Source organism: Capricornis sumatraensis, chromosome 11 (genome assembly GCF_032405125.1).
Source record: "Capricornis sumatraensis isolate serow.1 chromosome 11, serow.2, whole genome shotgun sequence".
Lineage (NCBI taxonomy): Eukaryota > Metazoa > Chordata > Mammalia > Artiodactyla > Bovidae > Capricornis > Capricornis sumatraensis.
The window spans coordinates 92,107,851-92,132,180 of NC_091079.1; the positions used below are offsets into that span (position 1 = coordinate 92,107,851).

The window sequence follows — 24,330 nt, forward strand, 5'->3', positions numbered from 1 at the left end:
TGAGAAAAAATTTCTTTACAGAAGCCTAAAGTAGCATGAACCAGGTTGCTTAATATCATTTATGTATATCAGATTTTACCTGTTTGCCCCTCAGTGTAGATCATAAATATTATTATATGCTTTTTTGCATCCCCTTAATTTTTTGTTATTTATAAACTGTTTTCTTTGTAAGTAAATTATAATTGAACCCTGTATCTATAAATTTGTATATATAATGTACATACCATTAATAAGTTTATTACAGTTATTATTTTGTGGAAAAATATTTCTCCAAGACACATGATCTAATATTTTAAAATATTTTAAAGAGGTAGGTAGTACTAGAATCTACTTGTGTTTTTGTTATATATCCACAACTGAGACCCCATGAAATTATACCTTTAATAAGTGCTGCTCAGTTATAATGATGACAATATACAGTACCCATGCCTCAGAAGTTCACAGGACATCATAAATTCTATTCTATAGTTATGATTTTACTCTTGAGGACACATAAACTAGTGAAGGGCCTTACATGAGTTAATGAAGCTATAAGATTATCTGGATCTCTTTGTCATGTGTTCTATCCTTAAGCATTTTCTACCTATATTAAATAGGAAAAAGGTCATATTAAATGGAGAAATTATTAGCTTAAGGGAAACACGAAGAAGAAATGCCATTTATTTAACCTCATATCTTTTCTTTAAAATTCTCCCCAAGTTGAGTTAAGCTTCACATCTTTATTTATTTATTTATTTTAATTGGAGGCTAATTACTTCACAATATTGTAGTGGTTTTTGCCATACATTGACATAAATCAGCCATGGCTGTATATGTGTCTCCCATCCTGAAGCCCCCTCCCACTTCCCTCCCCATCCCATCCCTCAGGGTCATCCCAGTGCACCAGCCCTGAGCACCCTGTCTCATGCATTGAACCTGGACTGGCAATCTATTTCACATATGGTAATATACATGTTTCAATGCTATTGTCTCAAATCATCCCACCCTCACCTTCTCCCACAGAGTCCAAAAGTCTGTTCTTTACATCTGTGTCTCTTTTGCTATCTTGCATATAGGGTCATCGTTACCATCTTTCTAAATTCCACATATGTGCGTTAATATATTGTATTGGTGTTTTTCTTTCTGACTTACTTCACTCTGTATAATAGGCTCCAGTTTCATCCACCTCATTAGAACTGATTCAAATGCAGCTTCACATCTTAAACAAAGATAGTGACTTAATAGTTAATATGGGATAAAAAGTATAAAGAACAAGGAGAACTGTGGAGATGTTTCTTGATTTGATTTTCAACTAGTTTTCTCTCCAGTCCAAAAAAAGGGTGCTCAGATTTGATAGTCTATGTGTACACTGATTCTGAAAAGGGGAAAATTTGCTAACTTTAATTTAACTACTTATTTTCTTAGATTTACATGTAAAGAAATATATAGTGCAGTAGTTTAAAAAAGTTGTTCCCCAAATTCTCTAATTTCCAGTGTAAATATCTTAAACCAAAAAAGACTAAAATTCCTTTTTCACTTTAGTTCCAAATTGTTCAATATAAGGAAATTAACTTTGACACTATAAACATGCTCTTATTTGACTAACTTACCACATACTCCAGGCGCAAATCTATGTATCTTATTTCTAAATAAATGGAGCTTCTTCAGGGATGTAAGGTATTTCACCTCTTGTGGAACTTCTTCTAAAAGGTTGTTTCCCAGATGTAGTGCTGTCAACTGCAAACATATAGAGATTAATAAACTCATAATAAACTCATTATCCACCTTCAAATGAGAAAAAAAAATAATTAAGCCACTTTTCTGAGATCCATATAACCTAAAAAAATCATCATAACCTTAATTATTTCACATTACCCAAAATTATCTTTATAAATAAAAGTTCATTTGAGTTTCATGTTCACTTGATTTAAGCACAAATTCTCAATTAGAGTACATAATTTCATTAAAATTTTATTACAAACCATTTCAAGGGTATTTAAAAACACAATTAATGATCCATTCACAACTCACTTGAGCAACTCAAGAGTATCCTAACACTGTGACTCACAGACTGAGAATCATTTAAAAGTCAGCAAAGGGGCTAATTTCCTGAAATCAGAAATTAGCCAAAGATCTGAGGTCCTTCTCTCATACTAACCCCAAATGAACTTTTTCACTTAGGCCAGTAAGACATGGGTGGGGGTGGAGTAGGAACATAGCCATTAACATCACTGTGGTCACAAAGTTCGTACCAGAAACTATTAACATGATAGGTAGGGTAGGGAAGATCTGCTCTACATGTACCTACTAACATCAGATTGGTCAGATATAGGAAGGACCATACATAAGAGGAGTTAGAAAGATCCTCTAATCCAATAAATCCGTGACACAGGATTATTTCCTAAAGATGGTATTCTTCACTGATTTGAAATCTAATTTTATCTTTCAAGATTTGGAATCTTTCTTTTTACTCCTAAACCACAGTCACAAAAAACTAACCAAACTGATACACAGATCACAGCCTTGTCTGACTCAATGAAACTGTGAGCCATGCCAAGTAGGGACACTCAAGACGGACGGGTCATGGTGGAGAGTTCTGACAAAACGTGGTCCATGGGAGATGGGATTAGCAAACCACTTCAGCAGTAAGAAAAGGCAAAAGACAGGACACTGAAAGATGAACTTCCCAGGTCCATAGGTGCCCAATATGCTACTAAAGAAGAGCAGAAAAATAGCTCCAAAGAAATGAAAAGGCCGAGCCCAGCAGAAACAACACCCAGTTGTGGATGTATCTGGTACTGAAAGTAAAGTCTGGTGCTGTAAAGAACAATATTTCATAGGAGCCTGGAATGTTAGGTCCATGAATCAAGGTAAATTGGAAGTATTCAAATAGGAGACGGCAAGAGTGAGCGTCAACATCTTAGGAATCAGTGAACTAAAATGGACGGGAATGGGCAAACTTAATTCAGATGATCATTACATCTACTGTAATGGGCAAGAATCTCTTAGAAGAAATGGATTAGCCTTCATACTCAGCAAAAGAGTCTGAAATAGAGTACCTGGGTGCATTCTCAAAACAACTGAATGATCTCTGTTCATTTCCAAGACAAACCATTCTATATTATAGTAATCCAAGTCTACCCCCCAACCACTAATGCTGAAGAAGCTGAAATTGAATGGTTTTATGAAGAACCTACATGATCTACTAGAACTAACACCAAAAAAAGATGTCCTTTTCAACATAGGGAACTGGAATGAAAAAGTAGGAAATCAAGAGATACCTGGAGTAACAGGCAAGTTTGGCCTTGGAGTATAAAATGAATCAAGACAAAGGCTAACCAAGTTTTGCCAAGAGAATGCACTGATCATAGCAAACACCCTCTTCCAACAACATGAGACAACTCTACAGATGGTCAATACCAAAATCAGATTGATTATAGAGCTTCTCCACCTTCGGGTGCAGGGCTTCCCTTTGGCTCAGCTGGTAAAGAATCCAACTGCAATGTGGGAGACCTGGGTTCAATCCCTAGGTTGGGAAGATCCCCTGGAGAAGCGAAAGGTTACCCTGTCCAGTACTCTGGCCTGGAGAATTCCATGGACTGTATAGACCAGGGGGTCACAAAGAGTTGGACACAACTGAGAAACTTTCATTTTCACCTTCAGGTCCAACGAATATAGTCAGCAAAAACAAGACCAGAAGCTGACTGTGGCTCAGATCATGAACTCCTTATTGCAAAATTCAGACTTAAAATGAAGAAAGTAGGGAAAACCATTAGGAGAAGGTGATGGCACCCCACTCAAGTACTCTTGCCTGGAGAATTCCATGAACAGAGGAGCCTGGTGGCTACAGTCCATGGGGTTGTGAAGAGTCAGACATGACTGAGCGACTTCGCTTTCACTTTTCACTTTCATGCACTGGAGAAGGAAATGGCAACCCACTCCAGTATTCTTGCCTGGAGAATCCCAGGGACGGAGGAGCCTGGTAGGCTGTCGTCTATGGGGTCGCACAGAATCGGTCATGACTGAAGTGACTTAGCAGCATAGCTTACCATCAGAGAAGGCAATGGCACCCCACTCCAGTACTCTTGCCTGGAAAATCCCACAGACAGAGGAGCCTGGTGGGCTGCAGTCCATGGGGTCACTAAGAGTCAGACATGACTGAGCAACTTCACTTTCACTTTTCACTTTCATCCATTAGAGAAGGAAATGGCAATCCATTCCAGTGTTCTTGCCTGGAGAATCCCAAGGACAGGGGAGCCTGGTAGGCTGCCCGTCTATGGGGTCGCACAGAGTCGGACACGTCTAAAGCAACTTAGCAGCAGCAGCATAGATTACCGTTCAGACTGCATTACAACTTCCATACTTCAGAATTTTAATATTAAAGGGTAAAAGAAAAGGAATCATGGGAGTTTGACAAATTATTGAGTTTACATAAGACAAGAAAAATAACTAAAAAGAAAATTAAGGCAGTTTGTGGTTTATATTGAAATACCACCTGGTATCTGGTATGAATGTATGTCAATTATTTAAATTAATAAAAGTAGACATAGATATATTTACAATGAAATTCCCTGTCCTTAGAATTCATGGAAAAGATTTTACTTCAGAAATTCATGCTTTCCTTTGAGAATTACCATTATCCTATAAACAAACAAACAAAAAAAAATGCATCCATCCTGGAGGCCTTATTCTTTTGTGAAGCTTAAGTTAAAATATATTCAGGTAGCCATGCTACAGAAAGACTTAATCCAGAGTCAGTGACTGTATTAGTTTCCAATTGCAGCTATGACAAATTACCAAAAACTTAGTGGCTTAAAATCATACAAATTTATTGTCTTACAGCTCTGCAGACCAGGTATCAGAATGGGTCTCATTGACCTAAAATCAATGTGTTGTAGGGGTGTGTGTATTTTGGAGACTCTAGGAGGGAATCTGTTTTCTTGCCTTTTCCAGCTTCCAGAGGCTGCCCACATTCCTCAACATCTGATCCCCCTCTTGTCTTCAAAGCCAGCAACAGCTGGTCAAGCCCTTCTCAGATCACATTACTCTGAAGCTCTCTTCTACAATTTAAAGACCCTCATAATTACACTGGATGCACCCAGGTAATCCAGGATAATCTCCTTATGTCAAGATGAGGCGACAACTCTAATCTCATTTTCACCCTTCTTTCCCCTTTGACATATGATCCAACATATTTGTAGATTGTGGGGATTAGGATGTGTATTATCTTTGGGGCACCAAAGCAACTAAACCCACACACTACAACTACTGAGCCAATGCCCCACAACTAGAGAGTTTGTGTGCGACAATGGAGGATCCTGCATGCTGCAACAGAGACTCAATGCAGCCAAGTAAATAAATATTAAAAAAAAGAAAAGCTTTCATAAGTCACCTAGTGCAGCAGATAAAATACAAGTGAGCAACTATTATATCTTCTTCATGAACACGGTAATGAGTGGCTTTTTATTTCGTTAGGCAGTTTTACATCACTCAATGGCCTATACTCTTAATTTCTACATTATATGCACTATTTATAGCAATTTTAAACTATTTTTAAAAAGAATTCATTGCTGTTCAGAATGATCATATATGTACATATAATACATACACTCATTACACATACACACACAATGGAATTGTATGCAATATATGGATCTCTCATTTTATTCTTTTTCTATAGGTTACACCATCTAGTCAGTATTTTGCAGTAGGTAAAGCACAGGCTTTGGAGACCATCTGCTATGCGATGTACTAGCTCTGGGATCTCAAGAAAGTCACTCAAATTCCTAAGTCACCCTTTCTATTTTTTAAATGGAGATACTAGTATCTACTTCTCAGGGCTGTCTTAAGGATTAGAGACAATATAATGAAGTACCTGGCAAATAATGGATATTATAAAATGCTAACTATAATCTTTTAGACTTAAGAGAAGACCATGGAACAAGATGTTAGACATACATGGTGCTAGGAGTGCTTCTATGTTGACACTTCAACTCAGTTTTCAAATGTTGAGCCCGTTTGTTTTCTTAATGATTTCTAATTCATTTTCCCAAAGATTTCTAAATTCATAGCCACTTCTGAATGACATTTTCAGGAAAGAGAAAAATATCTGTTATTCTGTTGGCCACAGAATGACTTTCTATTAAACAGTTAATTTTGCTGTAAACTTTTTTATTGTTTCTACAATGATAATGTGTTCAGAATTTCCATTAAACTATTACTATACCTTGGTTCTCCAATTATTATAATGGATATCTGTGTTTAATACTCCCTCTTGCTTCTCCCCCATGTATCACCTTCACCAGGAAGCTGTCTTCCTTTTGAGGTTGCACAGCACTGTGTACTTCCTATGACCAATTATTATCTTCTGCTTTGTATTATAGTGACTCATGCATATATCCTACCTTTACTACAAAGTTGGAAATACTGCAAAAATAGGGCCTCTTTGCAATGCTGTCATTCATCTAGCATTAGAAAATAGTGTCTGGCATATAATAGCTGTTCAACAAATATTAGTTGAATACTGCCTTAGATCATTTCGCTAAAAACCCAGTGGATAGGGGCTAAAATTTTATGAATAGCCAACACTGCTAAGGCACTCTGCACAAGATGAGTCAAGGGAGGCACAGAGACATTATATGCTCAGTCAGCAAAGTGAGAAAAGAAGGTTGGTGCTCTTCTGGAGATCTGACAGCTAGAGGAAGAAGCAGAAGTTCCAGTGGGGGTTCAAGAGGTTTAATGCAGCCTTGGGCATAAAAGCAGAGGCAAAAGGAGGAATAAACTAGGGTAGAGAGAAGGAATTCACTAGGTGCCAAGACAGCGTACACAGTATAAGGAGGCCCCGTTTTGATAGCAAAGCCAGGCTTGGCAAACAGAAGGCATTGCCTATGCTTGACAGAGGAAGAGTGCATGTCCAGTGAATGAGACAGGACAAAGGACAGGCTTGATGTGGACAAACAGTACGATGACATCAGGGCCTCAAACATCCAAACGCTTAGCTCTTCCAAACATTTAAAGTTTTACATTTTAATGGAATGAGTTTTGCGTTGTAATTCTTCTTTTTGGGGATTTGGAACTCTTATCCTTGCTTCTTTAGTCTTTTCTTTAGGAGCTGTGGACAGTATGATAAAATGCCTTGTTAAATCTTGTGCTAAGACTGCCAGAGATTCTTTCCAACACTGTTGAATAAGAAATGCCAGTTCCCATAGGATTAACTTTGGGCTCTAAGGCAATAGTTTTAGAGGTCACAGGGATCCTCTAGAGATTAGATGTCATGCTTGACCTTGACTACAGTTCCTCATAACACAACATAATTCTTCTTCATGACACTTTTCACAATTATAATTTTACATCTATTTGTATATTTGGTTACTTTTCCCCACTAGGGACCCACGGATGTTTTCATTCCTTTTCGTACTGTCAGTATCTAGCAGAGTGCTAGTCTACTAGCAGGCACAAGAACTATTTGTTAAACACAGGAAAGGAGGAAGGCTGGAAGGGAGGGAGGCATTTGGGGAGGGAGGTGATTGGGTTAGGGGTCATCCAAAAGCACCGTAAAAGTATGAAAAATAGAAACTATGGCTATAAGGACAATTTACAAACTACTGAACTCTGCTGAGAGTTGTCCTTATTTACTGTCAATTATTTAAGGTCAAATAAAAGCTATCACAGACCATATCTTTGTCCTGGGCAGCCACACATGTGAACCACTCAAGGAGATCATTGCTGTACTACCACTGGACTTTATGATGCATGAATCAGAAATAAAGGCTATTTGTTTCCTTCGGGATTTTAAAGCTCTGAGTGACTTACCTATAAAGGATCTTAGTTTCTAGATGGTGCCATAATCATGACAGCCCTGTGCTTGATTAAGGTGGACTTTGAGAATGGCTTACATCCCATCCCATTCAAGTCGACACTCAGTGGTTTACTTAGTGGCAGTCAATAGGGACAAGACAAGGCCTTCACCCTCAAGAATTAAAATAAAGTGCTTCTTTGAACACTGTTGATATCCCAGCACTTGAACAGTCCTAGGCCAAATGCGTTCATCCTATGTTACGGGACAGAGGCAGAGTCAAGATGGAAGAGTACCAGACATCACTTTCCCAACAAAAGTGCATCTAGTCAAAGCTATGGTTTTTCCAGTAGTCATGTACGGATGTGAGAGGTGGACCATAAAGAAGGCTGAGTGCCTAAGAATTAATGCTTTTGAACTGTGATGTTGGAGAAGACTCTTCAGAGTTCTTTGGACAGCAAGGAGATCAAACTAGTCAATCCTAAAGGAAATCAATACTGAATATTCATTGGAAGGACTGATGCTGATGCTGAAGCTCCCATACTTTGGCCACCTGATATGAAGAACCAATTCACTGGCAGTGACCCTGATGCTGGGAAAGACTGAGGGCAGGAGAAGGGGGTGACAGAGAAGGTCAGGGAAGCTGGTGTGCTGCAGTCCATGGAATCACAAAGAGTTGGACACGCCTTAGTGACTGAACTAAAAAGCAAAAACTAAAGAACAAATAGTAATGAACAACACAATAACTGAAATGAAAAATACCCTAAAAAGAATCTATAGCAGATTAACTGAAGCAGAAAAATAAGTGAGCTGGAAGATATTAATAGAATGGTGGAAACAATTGTCAACGAGCAGAATAAAGAAAAAAAAAAATCAGTCTGACAGTATCAGACAGCTCTGGACAACTTTAAACATAGGAACATTTGAATTATAGGAGTCCTAGAGAAGAAGAGAAAGGGTCTGAGACAATATCTGAAGAGATTATAGTGAAAACATCCTTAACATGAGAAAGAAAATAGTCAACCAAGCCCAGAGTCCCATACAGGATAAACTCAAGGAGAAACATACAGAATCAAATATTAATCAAACCAACGAAACTAAATTAAAATTTAAAAATATTGAAAGGAGCAAAGGAAAATAATACAAGGGAATCCTCATAAGTTTATCAGCTGATTTTTCAGCAGAAACTACAGGCTAGACAATAATGGCAGGATATATTTAAAGTGATGAAAGGGAAAAACCTACAACCAACATTACTCTACCCAGCAAGGATTGCATTCAGATTCAAAAGGTTTATAGACAAGCAAAAGCCAAAAAACCTAAGCACCATGAAACCAGCCTTCCGATATATGCTAAGGAATTTATCTAGACAGACAAAAGATAAAGAAAACATCCACAAAAACAAATCCAAAACTATTAGGAAAATGCCAACAGGGACATACATACTGATAATTACTTTAAATGTAAACAGATTAAAGCCTCCAACCAAAAGACATAGACTGACTGATTCAATACTGAAAGAAGACCTGTATCTATGCTATCTACAAAAAACCAACTTCAGACCTAGGGACACATACAGACTGAAAGTAAGGGCATGGGAAAAAAATACTACATGCAAATGGAAATCAAAAGAAAGCAGGAATAGCAATAATCATATCATACAAAATAGACAATATTTTAATGAATTTTTTAGTTGGAGGATAATTGCTTTACAGTATTGTCAGTTTCTGCCATGCACCAACATGAATCAGCCATAGGTATACATATGTTCCCTCCCTCTTGAATCTCTCTCACCTCCCACCCAATCTCAACCATCTAGATGGATACAGAGCACCAAGTTTGATATCCCTGAATCATACAGCAAATTTCCACTGGCTAAATATTCTACATACTCTAATACATATATTTCAACGTTAGTCCTTCAATTTGTCCCTCCCTTTCCCTCCCTGTGCCCACAAGTCTGCTCTGTCTGCATGTCCATTGTTGTCCTAAAGATAGGTTCATCAGTACCGTCTTTCTAGATCCCATATATATGCATTAATATAGCATATTTATTTTTCTGTTTCTGACTTAGTTCACTCTGCATAATAGACTGTAGGTTCATCCACCTCATTAGAACTGACTCAAATGTGTTCCTGTTTATGGTTGAGTAATATTTCATTGTATATAGGTAACACAACTTCTTTATCTATTCATCTTCTGATGGGTATCACATTGCTTCCATGTCCTAGCAACTGTAAACAATGTTGCAATGAACATTGAGGTACATGTCTTTTTAATTATGGTTCCCTCAGAGTATATGCCCAGTAGTGGGATTGCTGGGTCATACGGTAGCTTTATTCCGTTTTTGTTTTTTTTTTTTAAGGAACCCCCATACCATTCTCCTTAGTGATTGTATCAACTTACATTCCCAGCAATAATGCAAGAGTGTTACCTTTTCTCCATACCCTCTTCAGCATTTCTTCTTTGTAAATTTTTTCATGTTCACCATTCTGAACAGTATGAGGTGGTATTCTTTGTAGTTTTGATTTGTGTTTCTCTAATACTAGTGATGTTGGGCATCTTTTCATGTATTTATTAGCCATCAGTATGTCTTCTTTGGAGAAATGTCTGTTTAGGTCTTCTGCTCAATTTTTGATTGGATTGTTTGCTTTTCTGATAGTGAGTTGAATGAGCTGCTTGTATATTTTGGAGATTACTCCTTTGTCAGTTGTTTCACTTACTATTATTCTCTTCCATTCTAACGGTTTTATTTTCAACTGCTCACACCTCTGTTGTTTACTCACTCAGTCATTTCCCACTCTGTGACCCCATAGACTGCAGCACTGCTAGTCTCCCCTGTCCTTCACTATCTCCTGGAGCTTGTTCAAACTCATGTCCATTGAGTCAGTGATGGCATCCAACTATCTCATCCTCTGTTATCCCTTTCTCCTCCTGCCTTCAGTCTTTCCCACCATCAGGGTCTTTTCTAATGAGTCAGCTCTTCACGTCAGGCAGCCAAAGTACTAGAGCTTCAGCTTCAGCCTCAGTCCTTCCAGTAAATATTCAGGATTTATTTCCTTTAGGATTGACTGGTTTGACCTTGCTGTCCAAGGGACTTTCAAGAGTCTTCAGCACCACAGTTCAAGAGCATCAATTCTTCAGGGCTCAGCCTTCTTTATGGTCCAACTCTCACATCCATACATGACTACTGGAAAAACCATAGCTTTGACTATATGGACCTTTGTCGGCAAACAATGAGAATTTTATTAATAATTCTTTTTTCAATCAAGATTCATTTCTTTTCCTTCTCTGATTGCTGTGGCTAGGAATTTAAAAACTATGTTGAGTAATAGTGGTGAGAATAGGTATCCTTGTCTTGTTTCTGAGTAAATGCTTTCAGTTTTTCACTGTTGAGAATAATATTTGCTGTGAGTTTATCATATATGGCCTTTATTATGTTGAGGTATGATACTACTATACATACTTTCTGGAAAGGGTTGTTTTTTTATTAAATCATAAATGGGTGTTGAGTTTGGTCAAAAGCTTCCTCTGCATCTATTGAGATGATCATACAGCTTCTAGCTTTCAATTTGTTTATATGATGCATCACATTGTTTTATATGTATGTACTGAAGAATCCTTGCATCCGTGGGATAAAGTCCACTTGATCACAATGTATGATCCTTTTGATGTGCTGTTGGATTCTGTTTGCTGGAATTTTGTTGAGGATTTTTGCATCTATGTTCATAAGTGATATTGGCCTGTAGTTTTTTTTTTTCTAGCATCTTTTGACTGGTTATGGATTCAGGGTGATGATGGCCTCATAGGTTCAGTTTAGTTTTCCTTCCTCTACAATTTTCTGGAGAAGTTTGAACAGTATAGGTGTTAACTCTTCTCAAAGATTTTGATAGAAATTGCCTGTGAAGCCCTCTGGCCATGGGCTTTTGTTCGTTGGAAGATATTTTACTACTCTATTTCCATGCTTATGATTGGTCTGTTCTTAATTTCTATTTCTTCCTGGTTCAATTACAGAAGGTTACACTTTTCTAAGAATTTGTCTATTTCTTCTAGGTTGTGAAATTTATTATCATGTACTTACTTGTAGTAGCCTCTTATGATCCTTTGTATTTCTGCATTGTCTGTTGTAACTTCTCCTTTTTCACTTCTAAGTTTATTGATTTGAGTCTTCTCCCTTTCTTTCTTGATGAGTCTGGCTAATGGTTTGACAATTTTATCTTCTCTAAGAACCAGCTGTTAGTTTTATTGATCTTTGCTATTGCCACCTTCATTTCTTTTTATTTCTGCTCTGATCTTTGTGATTTCACTCCTTCTACTAACTTTGGAGCTTTTGTTCTTTTCTCTTACTGTAAGTATAAGGTTAGGTTGCTTATTTAATGTTTTTCTTGTTTCTTGAGGTAGGTTTGTATTGTGATAAATTTCCCTCTTAACACTGCTTTAATCGCGATCAATGTCTTGAGATGAGTGTTTTTCAATTCCTCTTTTATCTCTTCACTGACCTCTTGTTCATTCAAAGTATGATGTTTAGCCTTTATGTGTTTGTGTTTCTATAGTTTTGTTTTGTTGTTGTGTTCTTTTTCCTGTATTTGGTATCTAATCTGAGAGGACTGTGGTCAGAAAACCTGCTTGAAACAATTTCAATACTTTTATAATTTACCTTGGCTTGATTCGTGACACAAGAGGTGATCTATCCTGGAGAAAGCTCCATGTGAACTTGAGAAAAAGTGAAATCTGCTGTTTGTGGATGAAATGCCCTGTGGATATCAATTAGGTCCAATTGGCCCAATGTATCCATTAGAGCTTGTGTTTCCTTATTAATTTTCTGTCTGGGTGATCAGTTAAGTGTTAAAGTCCCCCAATATTACTGTGTTACTGTCCATTTCCCCATTAATTGTTGTTAGCACTTGCCTTATTTATTGAGGTCCTCTTGAGTGCATATATATTTTTAATTGTCACATATTCTTGGATTGATCCTGTAATCATTATGTAGTGTCCTTATTTCTTGTAACTATTTTAAAGTCCATTTTATCTGAGTATTGCTACTCCTTCTTTTGATTTCCATTTGCATGAGTATCTTTTTCACTTTCATTCTGTAGGTGTCATTACCTCTGAATTGTGTCTCTGGTAGAGAGCATATATAAGGGGTCTTGTTTTTGTATCCATCCAGTAATTCCATGTGATCTGGTGGTACCATTTATTCAACTTACATTTAAAGCAATTATTCATATGTATGACCAACCTAGATAGCATATTCAAAAGCAGAGACATTACTTTGCCAACTAAGGTCCGTCTAGTCAAGGTTATGGTTTTTCCTGTGGTCATGTATGGATGTGAGAGTTGGACTGTGAAGAAATCTGAGCACCAAAGAACTCATGCTTTCGAACTGTGGTGTTGGAGAAGACTCGTGAGAGGCCCTTGGACTGCAAGGAGATCCAGCCAGTCCATTCTGAAAGAGATCAGCCGTGGGATTTCTTTAGAAGGAATGATGCTAAAGCTGAAACTCCAGTACTTTGGCCACCTCATGCGAAGAGTTGACTCACTGGAAAAGACTCTGATGCTGGGAGGGATTGGGGGCAGGAGGAGAAGGGGACGACAGAGGATGAGCTGGCTAGATGGCATCACGGACTCAATGGACGTGAATCTGAGTGAACTCCGGGAGTTGGTGATGGACAGGGAGGCCTGGCGTGCTGCGATTCATGGGGTCACGAAAAGTCGGACACGACTGAGCAACTGAACTGAACTGATGATCCTATTACCACTTACTTTGTTGTTTTGGGGTTTTTTTGTAGGCCTTTTCTTTCTCTTATATTTCTTCTCTAGACACATCCCTTTAATATTTTTTGTAAAGTTGGTTTGGTGTTGCTGAATTTTCTTAACTTTTGCTTTTCTGTAAGCTTTTGATTTCTCCTTCAAATAGGAATGAGATCTTTGCTCAGTAGCATAATGTTGGTTGTAGGGTTTCTCCTTTCATCACTTGAGTATATCAAGCTACTCCCTTCTGGCCTGCAGTTTCTATTGAAAGATGAGCCGTTAGCCTTAAAGGGATTCCCTTGTATGTTATTTGTTGCTTTTCCCTTGGTGCATTTAATATTTGTTCTTTGTGTTCAAATTTCATTAGCTTGATTAATATGTGTCTTGGCATGTTTATCCTTGGATTAATCCTGTATGGGACTCTCGGGGCTTCCTGGACTAGAATGGCTATTTCCTTTCAAATGTTAGGGACATTTCTAATAGAATTCCCTCAAATATTTTCTCAATACTGTTTCTTTTTGTCCTCTTCTTCAATTTGTATATGGGTGTGCTTAATGTTGTCCCAGAGGTCTCTGAGACAGTCCTTGTTTATCCTTAGTCTTTATTTGGCTCTGCTTCCTTTATCCACCAATCTATCTTCCAGATTACTTATCCATTCTTCTCCTTTATATTTCTGCTATTGGTTTCACCTAGTGTATTTTTAATCTCAGTAATTTCGTTGCACATTGCAGATTGTCTCTTCTTTATTTCTTCTAGGTCTTATTAACCTTTTATCATATCTTCTGGATATGTGCATCCAGTCTATTTATCTGAGCCTCTATTTTATTTTCAAGATTTTGGATCAACTTTACTATCATTATTCTGAATTCTTTTTCAGGTAGAATGCTTATTTCCTCTTCATTTCTTTGTCTTATGGGTGTTTCCATGTTCCTTCATCTGCTACACGTGTCTCTGCTTCTTCATTTTGCTTAATTTACTGTTTTGTGTCTTCTTTATGTCAGCTGGAAGATCATGGTTCTTAATAATTGTGGAGTCTATCCCCCATGGGTGGGGTTGGACTAGTGCTTTGTGAAGATTTCCTAGTTGGAAGGACTTTTGCCTGTGTTCTGGTAAACAGAAGTAGATCCTGTGTCTCTGAAGGGCAGTGCATGTCCAGTAGTGTGTTTTGGGGTGCCTATATATTTGGTATGGTTTTGGGCAGCCTGTCTGCTAATGTGCAGATTTTGTTCCTGTCTTCCTGAAGGACTGGTGTGGGGTGTCTGGCACTGGAGCTTGCTGGCCTTTGGGTGGGCTTGGTCATAGTGTTGAGATGAAGGCCTTTGGGAGAGCTCATGCCAGTTAACATTCCACGGGGTCGGAAGTTCTCTGATGGTCCAAAATCCTGGACTCAGGTCTCCCACCTTGGGGGTTTACGTCTGACCCAAGACTTCACAGGCCATATAGCATAGAAGATAAGACCTGAAGATTAATGGTGAAAGCACACTGAACAGCCCAGAAAACCCAAAGAAACTCACATCCTTACAAAGAACAAAGAAGAGAGAAAAAGGAAAAAGAAAAAAAAAAGGAGGGGGGATAAAAACAGGAGTCAAAAAAGAAGAGAGCAATCAAGCCAATAAATCCTTAAATGAAAATGAATAACAAAACCTAGACTAGCAAGAATACAAAATCAAAAGCATAGCCAAAAATGCAACATAACTAAAGGGTACTTTGTTGATTTTGCCAAGAAAGGTCCATTTTTTCAAAGCTATGGTTTTTCCAGTAGTCATGTGTGGATGTGAGAGTTGGACCATAAAGAAGGCTGAGTGCCAAAGAATTGATGCTCTCGAACTGTGGTGCTGAAGACTCTTGAAAGTCCCTTGGACAGCAAGATCAAACCAGTCAATCCTACAGTAAATCAACTCTGAATATTCATTGGAAAGACTGATGCTGAAGCTAAAGCTCCAATACCTTGGCCACCTGATGTGAAGAGCCAACTCATTGGAAAAGACCCTGATGCTGGGAAAGAATGAAGGCAGGAACAGAAGCGGGCATCAGAGAATGAGGTGGTTGGATGGCATCACTGACTCAATGGACGTAACTCTGCACTAACTCTGGGAGACAGTGAAGGAAAGGAAAGTCTGGTGTGCTGCAGTCCATGGGGGTCACAAAGAGTTGAACATGACTTAGCAACTGAACAATAACAACAACTGTAAAAATAGGGAAATTTATTTAAAAATAAGATAGTTTTAAAAAGTAAAAAGTTATACAAAATAAAAATGGAATAATATAGAAAGACCAACACTAGAATAATATGAAAAAGAATAACAGAAAATTATATAAGAGTGGTAGTAAGAGGAATGTCCTTCTGATTTCTGTGTTTTCCATCCCACATAGTGTGCTCCAGTCAATCTGCTTACTCAGAAAGTTCTCTAGTATTTCTAGGAAGGTCTCTGGACCTGTGTGGGCAGAGTAGGGTCAGCACAGTCTCAGACCTGGACTTACTCCAGCCTGTACTTGCTCCCAAGGGCCACAGTTGCCCTTATAATCCAGTCTCAGGCTAATCGCGAGGATTTAGTTTGCTACATCTGAAGCTGCAGGAGCTAATTCCCTTTCTATTCTTCAGTCACATAGCCCCTGGTGTTCAGCTTTGGTTTGGGGCTAACCTTTGCTTGCACGTTGCCCTCCAGTGTCTGCTCCCCACCTAGGCAAGACGGGGCAAAGACCAAGGCTTATTAGGGCCATTTTTTCAATTGGGCTGGGGAGAAGGTAGTATATGACATCACTCAGTGTGATGTACCAATGAGTGTCTACAGTAGCAGAACCTGTGGTATGTCATTATAGTCTGAGATGTCACGTGTGCTCTCCTAGAGGAGTTGGCCTTGGGTTATGAGTCCCTAGGAAGAGCCAAGCTGCTCAAGCTCTGGGCAAGGTGTGGGCAGTAACCTGTGCCTGCTCACCACCTGGTGGCAGATGTTATCTGGGGTTGGGACCCCAGCGGCAGTGTTTTGTCTGCTGTCAGGCACTTCCCCTAGCTTTGGCACTAGCTAGTGGCTTATGTTTCCTGCTCTGGGATCATAAACAGCAGTCACATCTAATGCCAGCAGCACTCTTACTGGTTTGGCCAGTTTTGGTGGCCACTGATGGGCACACAGCCATTGTCTGTTGACTGCACGGAGTTAAGAATGGCCTGAGAAAAAAGATCTCTTTCCTCTCTGGGACGGCCAGTCTTTTCCCTCAACTCCCCCAGCTGTGTCATACTAGACCCCTCAGAGTATCTTTACAGCAGCCAGCACCAGTGCTCTCTCCTGGGGCCAAAACCTGAGCCTGAGCCTCAGCACCCCGCCCCTCCCTCTGCTGCAGGCAGGCATGCCAGCCGCTCTCTGGCTCTTACACGCTGTTCGGCAATGACCTCTGTGGTGAATTCTCTCCATTTTGCCTTCTGAGCACCGGCTGCTGCACTTCCGTCCACCCTGTCCATGTTGGGGTTTCAAAGTGTGCAGAAACTTTTCCTCTTTCATGATTCCCTTCCCAGAATGGAGGTCCCCATCCTGAAATTTTCTCTTTTTTTTTAATCTTTATCTTTTGCCCTATCTCATTCTAAGGAGACCGGCTTGCCTTTTTGGAAGTCTGAGTTTTCCTTCCAGCATGCAGAAGGTGTTCAGAAGGAGCTGTTCTATATGCAGATGAATTTTTGATGCATTTGTGGGGAGGGAGGTGATGGCCCCATCTTATTATTCTTCCATCTTGGAAGTCCTCCTCAAAATAGACTTTAAATAAAGACTGTTTCAAGAGACAAAGAAGGTCACTACATAATGGTAAAGTGATTAAACCAAGAAAAAGATTTAACAATTATATTTATGCACCCACCATAGGAGCACCATAGGAGCATCTTAATAAATAAGGCAAATGCTAACAGTAAAAGGTGAAATCAAAATAGTAAGGTATTTTAACACCTGAAATATACTAACGGACAGATCTTCAAAGCAGAAAATAAATAAGGAAATACAAGCTTTAAATGACAAAATACACCAGGTAGATTTAATGGATATCTATAGGACATCCCAGCTGAAAGTGACAGAATATAGAATCTTCTCAAGTGCACATGGAACATTCTCTAAGATAGATCATATTCTGGGTCACAAATCAAGCCTCAGTAAATTTAACAAAATCAAAATTTTATCAAGCATCTTTTCTGACCACAATACTATGAGATTAGAAAACAAGTATTAAGTTAAATATTAAAATAAAAACATGCTAGCTAAACAATACATTACTAAATAACCAAGAGATCACTTAAGAAATCAAAGAGGAAATTTTAAAAATACATAGAAACAAATGACAATGACAACATGATGACCCCAAACCTATGGGAGGCAGTAAAAGCACTTCTGAAAGGGAAGTTCATTGCAATTCAACCTCACCTCAAGAAACAAGAAAAATCTCAAGTAGACAATCTAACGTTACAACTAAAGCAACCACAGAAGGAACAATAAAACCTAAACTTAGTGGAAGAAATCATAAAGATCAGAGGAGAAATCAATGAAACAAAAATGAAGAAAATGAGAGTAAGGATCAATAAAAGTAAAAGTTGGGTTTTTAAGAAGATAAAATTGATAAACCATTAGCCAGACACCTCAAGAATAAAAGGGAGGATTCAAATCAGTAAAATTTGAATTGAAAAAAGAAAAATTACAACTGACACTGCAGAAATACAAAGGATCATAAGAAAATATTACAAGCAACTATATGCAAACAAGATGGATAAGCCAGAAGAAATGGACAAATTCATACTAAAGTACAACATTCCAAGACTGAACCAGGAAGAAATATAAACAGACCACTCATATGTAATTAAACTGAAACTATAATTATAATCTTCCAACAAATTAAGGTCTAGGACCAGATGGCTTTACAAGCAAATTCTACCAAACATTTAGAGAAGAGTTAATGCCTATCTTTCTCAAACTATTCCCAAAAATTGCATGGGAAGGAACACTCCCAAACTTATTCTATGATGGCACAATCACGCTGATCTCAAAACCAGACAAAGACAGCACACACACAAAAAAGAAAATAACAGGTCAATATTACTGATGAACACAGACACTACAGTCCTCAACAAAATACTAGTGAAAAGAATCCAACAACATATTAAAAGGATCATACACCACGATCAAATGGGATTTTTCCTAGGGATGCAAGATTCTTCAACATTTACACAATTCAATCAGTGTGCTACACCATATTAACAAAAACTAAAAACCATCTGATAGTCTCAATAAATGCAGAAAAAGCTTTTGACAACATACAAAACCCATTTACGATGAAAACTCTCCAGAAAGTGGACATAGAGGGAACCTACCTAAACATAATAAAGGTCATTAAAACAAACCCACAGCAAATATCATTCTTAAGAGTAAAAAACTGAAATCATTTTGTCTAAGATCAGGAACAAGGCAACAATGTCCACTCTCAGTACTATTATTCAATGTAGTTTTCAAAGTCCAGGACAAGGCAATCAGAGAAGGAAAAGAAATTTTTAAAAATCTCAGTTGGAAAAGTAGTAGTAAAACTGTCACTGTTTGCAAATGACATGATACTATACATAGAACATTCTAAAGATGCCACCAGAAAACTACTAGAGCTCATCAGTGAATTCGGTAAAACTGCAGGATACAAAAGCAATGCACATAAATCTCTTGTAGTTCCATAACCTAACAACAAAAGATCAGTAAAAAAAAATTAAGAAAACAATCCTGTTTACCATTTCAAGAAAAAGAATAAAATACACAAGAATAAACCTACCTAGGCAGACAAAAAACCTATGTGAAGAAAACTATAAGACACTGATGAAAGAAATCAATGATGACACAAATGGAGAGACATATATACCATGTTCTTGGATCGGAAGAATCAATATTGTGAAAATGACTATACTACCTAAAGCAATCTATAGAATCAATGTAATCTCTATCAAATTACTAATGGCATTTTTCACAGAATTAGAACAAAAATTTTACAGTTTGTATGGAAACACAAAAGACCCAGAATAGACAAAACAATTTTGAGAAAGAAAAGTGGAGCTGGAGGAATTAGGCTCCCCAATTTCAGACTATACAACAAAGCTACAGTCATCAAGACAGTATGGTATTGGCCCAGAAACAGGAATATGGATCAATGGTACATGATAGAAAGCCCAGATATAAACCCACAGACTTACAGTCACCTAATCCATGACAAAAGAGGCAATAATACACGATAGAGAAAAGACAGTCTCTTCAATAACTGGTGCTGGAAGCAAAGGAAACTATAAACAAGGTGAAAGACATCCCTTAGAATGAGAGAAAATAACAGCAAATGAAACTGACAAAGCATTAATCTTCAAAATATACAAGCAGCTCATTCAGCTCAATACCAGAAAAACAAACAACCCAATCAAAAAGTTTGGGACAGAAGATCTAAATAGACATTTCTCAAAAAAAGATATACAGATGGCTAATAAACACATGAAAAGCTCATTATTAGCGAAATGCAAATCAAAACTACCATGAGATATCACCTCACACCAGTCAGACTGTCCATGATCAAAAAAATCTACAAACTAAATGCTGGAGAAGGTGTGGGGAAAAGGGAACTGTACTGCCCTGTTGGTAGTAATGCAAATCAATACAGCCACTATGGAGAATTCATGGAGATTTCTTTAAAAACTAGGAATAAAACTACCATATGACCCAATAATCCCACTATCTGTCATATACCCTGATGATGCTGCTGCTGCTAAGTCGCTTCAGTCGTTGTCTGACTCTGTGCAACCCCACAGATGGCAGCCTACCAGGCTCCCCCATCCCTGGGATTCTCCAGACAAGAACACTGGAGTGGGTTGCCATTTCCTTCTCCAATGCACGAAAGTGAAAAGTGAAGTCGCTCAGTCATGTCTGACTCTGAGGAAACCATAATTGAAAAAGACACATGTACCACCAATGTTCATCACAGCACTATTTACAATAGCAAGGACATGGAAGCAACCTAGATGTCCAACCTAGAAAGATGAATAGATAAAGAAGTTATGGTATATATACACAATATGACTTGGACAGAAAAAGGAATACATTTCATTCAGCTCTAATGAGCTGAATGAACCTACAGCCTATTATATAAAGTCATGAAGAGACTTTACATATGCATATACATGGAATCTAAAAAGATGGTACTGATGAACCTACCTGCAGGGCAGCAACAGAGACACAGACATAGAGAACAGACTTGTGGACACAGGGGGAAGGAGCAGAGGGTACGAATTCAGAGAGTAGCATTAAGACAAACATTATTATATGTAAAATTAGACAGCCAGTGGAAATTTGCTGGATGAATCAGGGAGCTCAAATTCAGGGTTCTGTGACAACTTAGAGGAGTGGGATGGGTGGGAGGAGAGAAGGAGCTTCAACAGGAAGGGGACATAGGTATACCTATGTATACGGCTGATTCATGTTGATGCTTGGCAGAAACCAACACAATTCTGCAAAGCAATTATCCTTCAATTAAAAATAAGTTAAAAAGCAAAAAATTAATTTTTTTAAAAAGTGGTGCTGGGAAAACTGGAGAAGTACATGTAAAAGAATCAAACTAGAACACTGCTTAATACACAAAAAATAAACTCAAAAAGGATTAGAGACTATAAAAACTCTAAGATGAAAACACTGGTAAAACACTCTTTGATAAAAATTACATCAAGCTTTTTTTTGACCCACCTCTTAGCATAATTAAAATAAAAATAAACCAATGGGATCTAATTGAAAGCTTCTGCACAGCAAAGTATAAGCAAGTTGAAAAGACAACTCTCATAATGGGAGAAAATACTTGCAAATGAAGAAATTGACAAGGGGTTAATCTCCAAAATATACAAAAAACTCATGAATTCAATATCAAAACAAACAACCCAAGGACAAAAATAGGCAGAAGATCTAAATAGACATTTCACTGAAGAAGACATACAGATGGCTAAGAGGCCCATGAAAAGATGCTCAACATCACTAACTACTGCAGAAATTCAAATCAAAACTACAATGAGATATCACCTCACACTGGTTAGAATGGCCATCATCAAAAAAAATCTACATACAAGAAAAAAAATCTACACACAGGAAATGCTGGAGAGGGTGTGAAAAAAATGGAATCCTCTTGCACTGTTGGTTGGAATGTAAACTGATATAGCCACTATGGAGAACAGAAAGGAGGTTTCTTAAAAAACTAAAAAGCTAGAACTATTATATTATCTAGCAATCCCACTACTGGGCATATACCCCGAGAAAACCACAATGGAAAAAGAAACATATACCCCAGTATTCAGTGCAGCACTATTTACAATAACCAGAACGTGGAAGCAACATAAATATCCATTGACAGATGAACGGATAAAGTTGTGGTCCATATATACAATGGAATATTACTCAATCATAAAATGGAATGAAATCAGACCCTTTGTAGAGATGTTGATGGACCAGAGCCTGTCATACAAAGTAAAATAAGTCAGAAAGAGAAAAACAAACATCTTATATTAATGTGGAATCTAGAAAAGTGATATAGATAAACCTATTTGCAGGCAGGAATAGAGACAAACATAGGGAACAGACGTGTGGATACAAAGGCAGGGTGGGGAGGGCTGGATGAATAGGGAGATTAGGACTGACATATATATACACTGCTGCTGCTGCTGCTGCTGCTGCTGCGTCGCTTCACTCATGTCCGACTCTGTGCAACCCCATAGATGGCAGCCCACCAGGCTCCCCCGTCCCTGGGATTCTCCAGGCAAGAACACCGGAGTGGGTTGCCATTTCCTTCTCCAATGCATGAAAGTGAAAAGTGAAAGTGAAGTTGCTCAGTCACGTCCGACTCTTCCCAACCCCATGGACTGCAGCCCACCAGGCTCCCCCACCCGTGGGATTTTCCAGGCAAGGGTACTGGAGTGGGATGCCATTGCCTTCTCCATATATACACTACATATGTAAAATAGCTAGTGGGAACCTGGAGCTAGCTCAGCTCAGTGTCCCTGATGATACAGATGGGCGGGATGGGGGAGGGACGGAGGTCTAAGGCAAGGGGATGTATGTATACATACAGCTGATTCACTTTGTTGTACAACAGAAACTAACAGAATACCGTAAACCAATTATACTCCAACAATAATACAAAATAAATTATAGGACATCAACTATTTCTTTCAAGTCATTAGAAGCGATTTGAAAATTTCCAGTTTCACAAGTCAATTACCAAAGAAAAAAGAGATAAAGTCTGTATTCTCCAAAGACTCTGGTCCCACTTATCCTTGTGTTGTTGCTGCTGCTCCTACGTCGCTTCAGTCGTGTCAGACTCTGTGCAGCCCCATAGACTGCAGCCCACTAGGCTCCTCTGTCCCTGGGATTCTCCAGGCAAGAACACTGGAATGGGTTGCCATTTCCTTCTCCAATGCATGAAAGTGAAAAGTGAAAGTGAAGTCGCTCAGTCGTGCCCGACTCTTAGGGACCCCATGGACTGCAGCCTATCAGGCTCCTCCATCCATGGGATTTTCCAGGCAAGAGTACTGGAGTGGGTTGCCATTGCCTTCTCCGAGCACTGTGCTGCTAGTCAGACCATAAAGGTGATAATAATTTTAATAGCAACACTAATTTATTTAATAGATCCAATGTCAAGTACTGAGTTTTTTATATATTAAAATTTAATTCTCAAATGTGAAGACAAAGACCTTGTTTTTTTCACATCTGTATCCTCAGGACCAGCATAGACACAAGATGATGAATGATAAGTATTTGTCAAAAGAATGGACACATAAAACGGAGAGTTGGAACAATATATGTATTAATAGTATTTAAAACTGCCATCTTCAGACAACTCAGGTTTTCTAAGTGTATAAAATAATAAAACAACAGAGCTGAGAGCACCTCAAGAGACTTCATTTTATACATGTATTCAATGGTTGACCTTGAAAAGCAACTTAATCTCTTTCTGAATCATAAATTTTATTATCATCAGTCATAATAATAACTTCCTTGAAAACTTCCTTCCTAGCACTGTGCCAGCACTCAATACATGGGGGATGCTGCTATTCTATCTCATACCATTTTGTATCAAAATGGTACAAAAATTTAGAAACATTACTTTTCAATTAGGAACTTAAATATCAAGACTATTTTAATGCCATGTAAGTGATTATATATATATATATATCATAGGGGGAGTTTCAATCATTACTAATAAAACTACAACCTGTAGCAACACAAAAAAGAATTCTAATTAACTTTAGAAAAACACATTCCTGGATTTTATAGAAAATTGTTAAGAGTAAAAATTATCAACTTTGAACTATGACATAAGCATGACCAAGTTATGAAGACCACAAGGACTCTTACATCATTTCACCTGAAAGCCACAACATGTCCTGCCTGCTTTTTCTGTTATATTTTTTTCCTTAGCACTAATCACTACCTCACATTCCGACTTGTTCTGCTGTTTCTTGCATCTCTTCTGACTACAGCATAAGCACCATGAGGCAGGTATTTTCACCTGCTTTTAATTGCTAAGTTACCTGAGACATAGATGGTACTCAACACTTAAGTGTGGCTTTGAAAAAATGAAAGCAGAAAATGAGGCCCATAAGAAAGCCTTCCTCAGTGATCAATGCAAAGAAATAGAGGAAAACAACACAATGGGAAACTAGAGATCTCTTCAAGAAAATTAGAGATACCAAGGGAACATTTCATGCAAAGATGGGCTCAATAAAGGACAGAAATGGTATGGACCTAACAGAAGCAGAAGATATTAAGAAGAGGTGA

At 38.2% G+C, this 24,330-nt stretch overlaps 1 protein-coding gene across 2 annotated transcripts in view; it reads right to left on the minus strand.

Annotated features, from left to right (window-relative positions):
* LRRC69 (leucine rich repeat containing 69) overlaps positions 1 to 24,330 on the minus strand; it is an 80,245-nt gene that overhangs the window by 50,716 nt on the left and 5,199 nt on the right. Inside the window, exon 2 of one of the 2 annotated variants that reach the window (XM_068983464.1) lies at positions 1,590 to 1,716. The exons of the other annotated variant lie outside the window; for it this stretch is intronic. Coding sequence (XP_068839565.1) covers positions 1,590 to 1,716 — 127 coding nt within the window. The remainder of the gene's footprint in view (positions 1 to 1,589; positions 1,717 to 24,330) is intronic. 2 annotated transcript variants of the gene reach the window in all.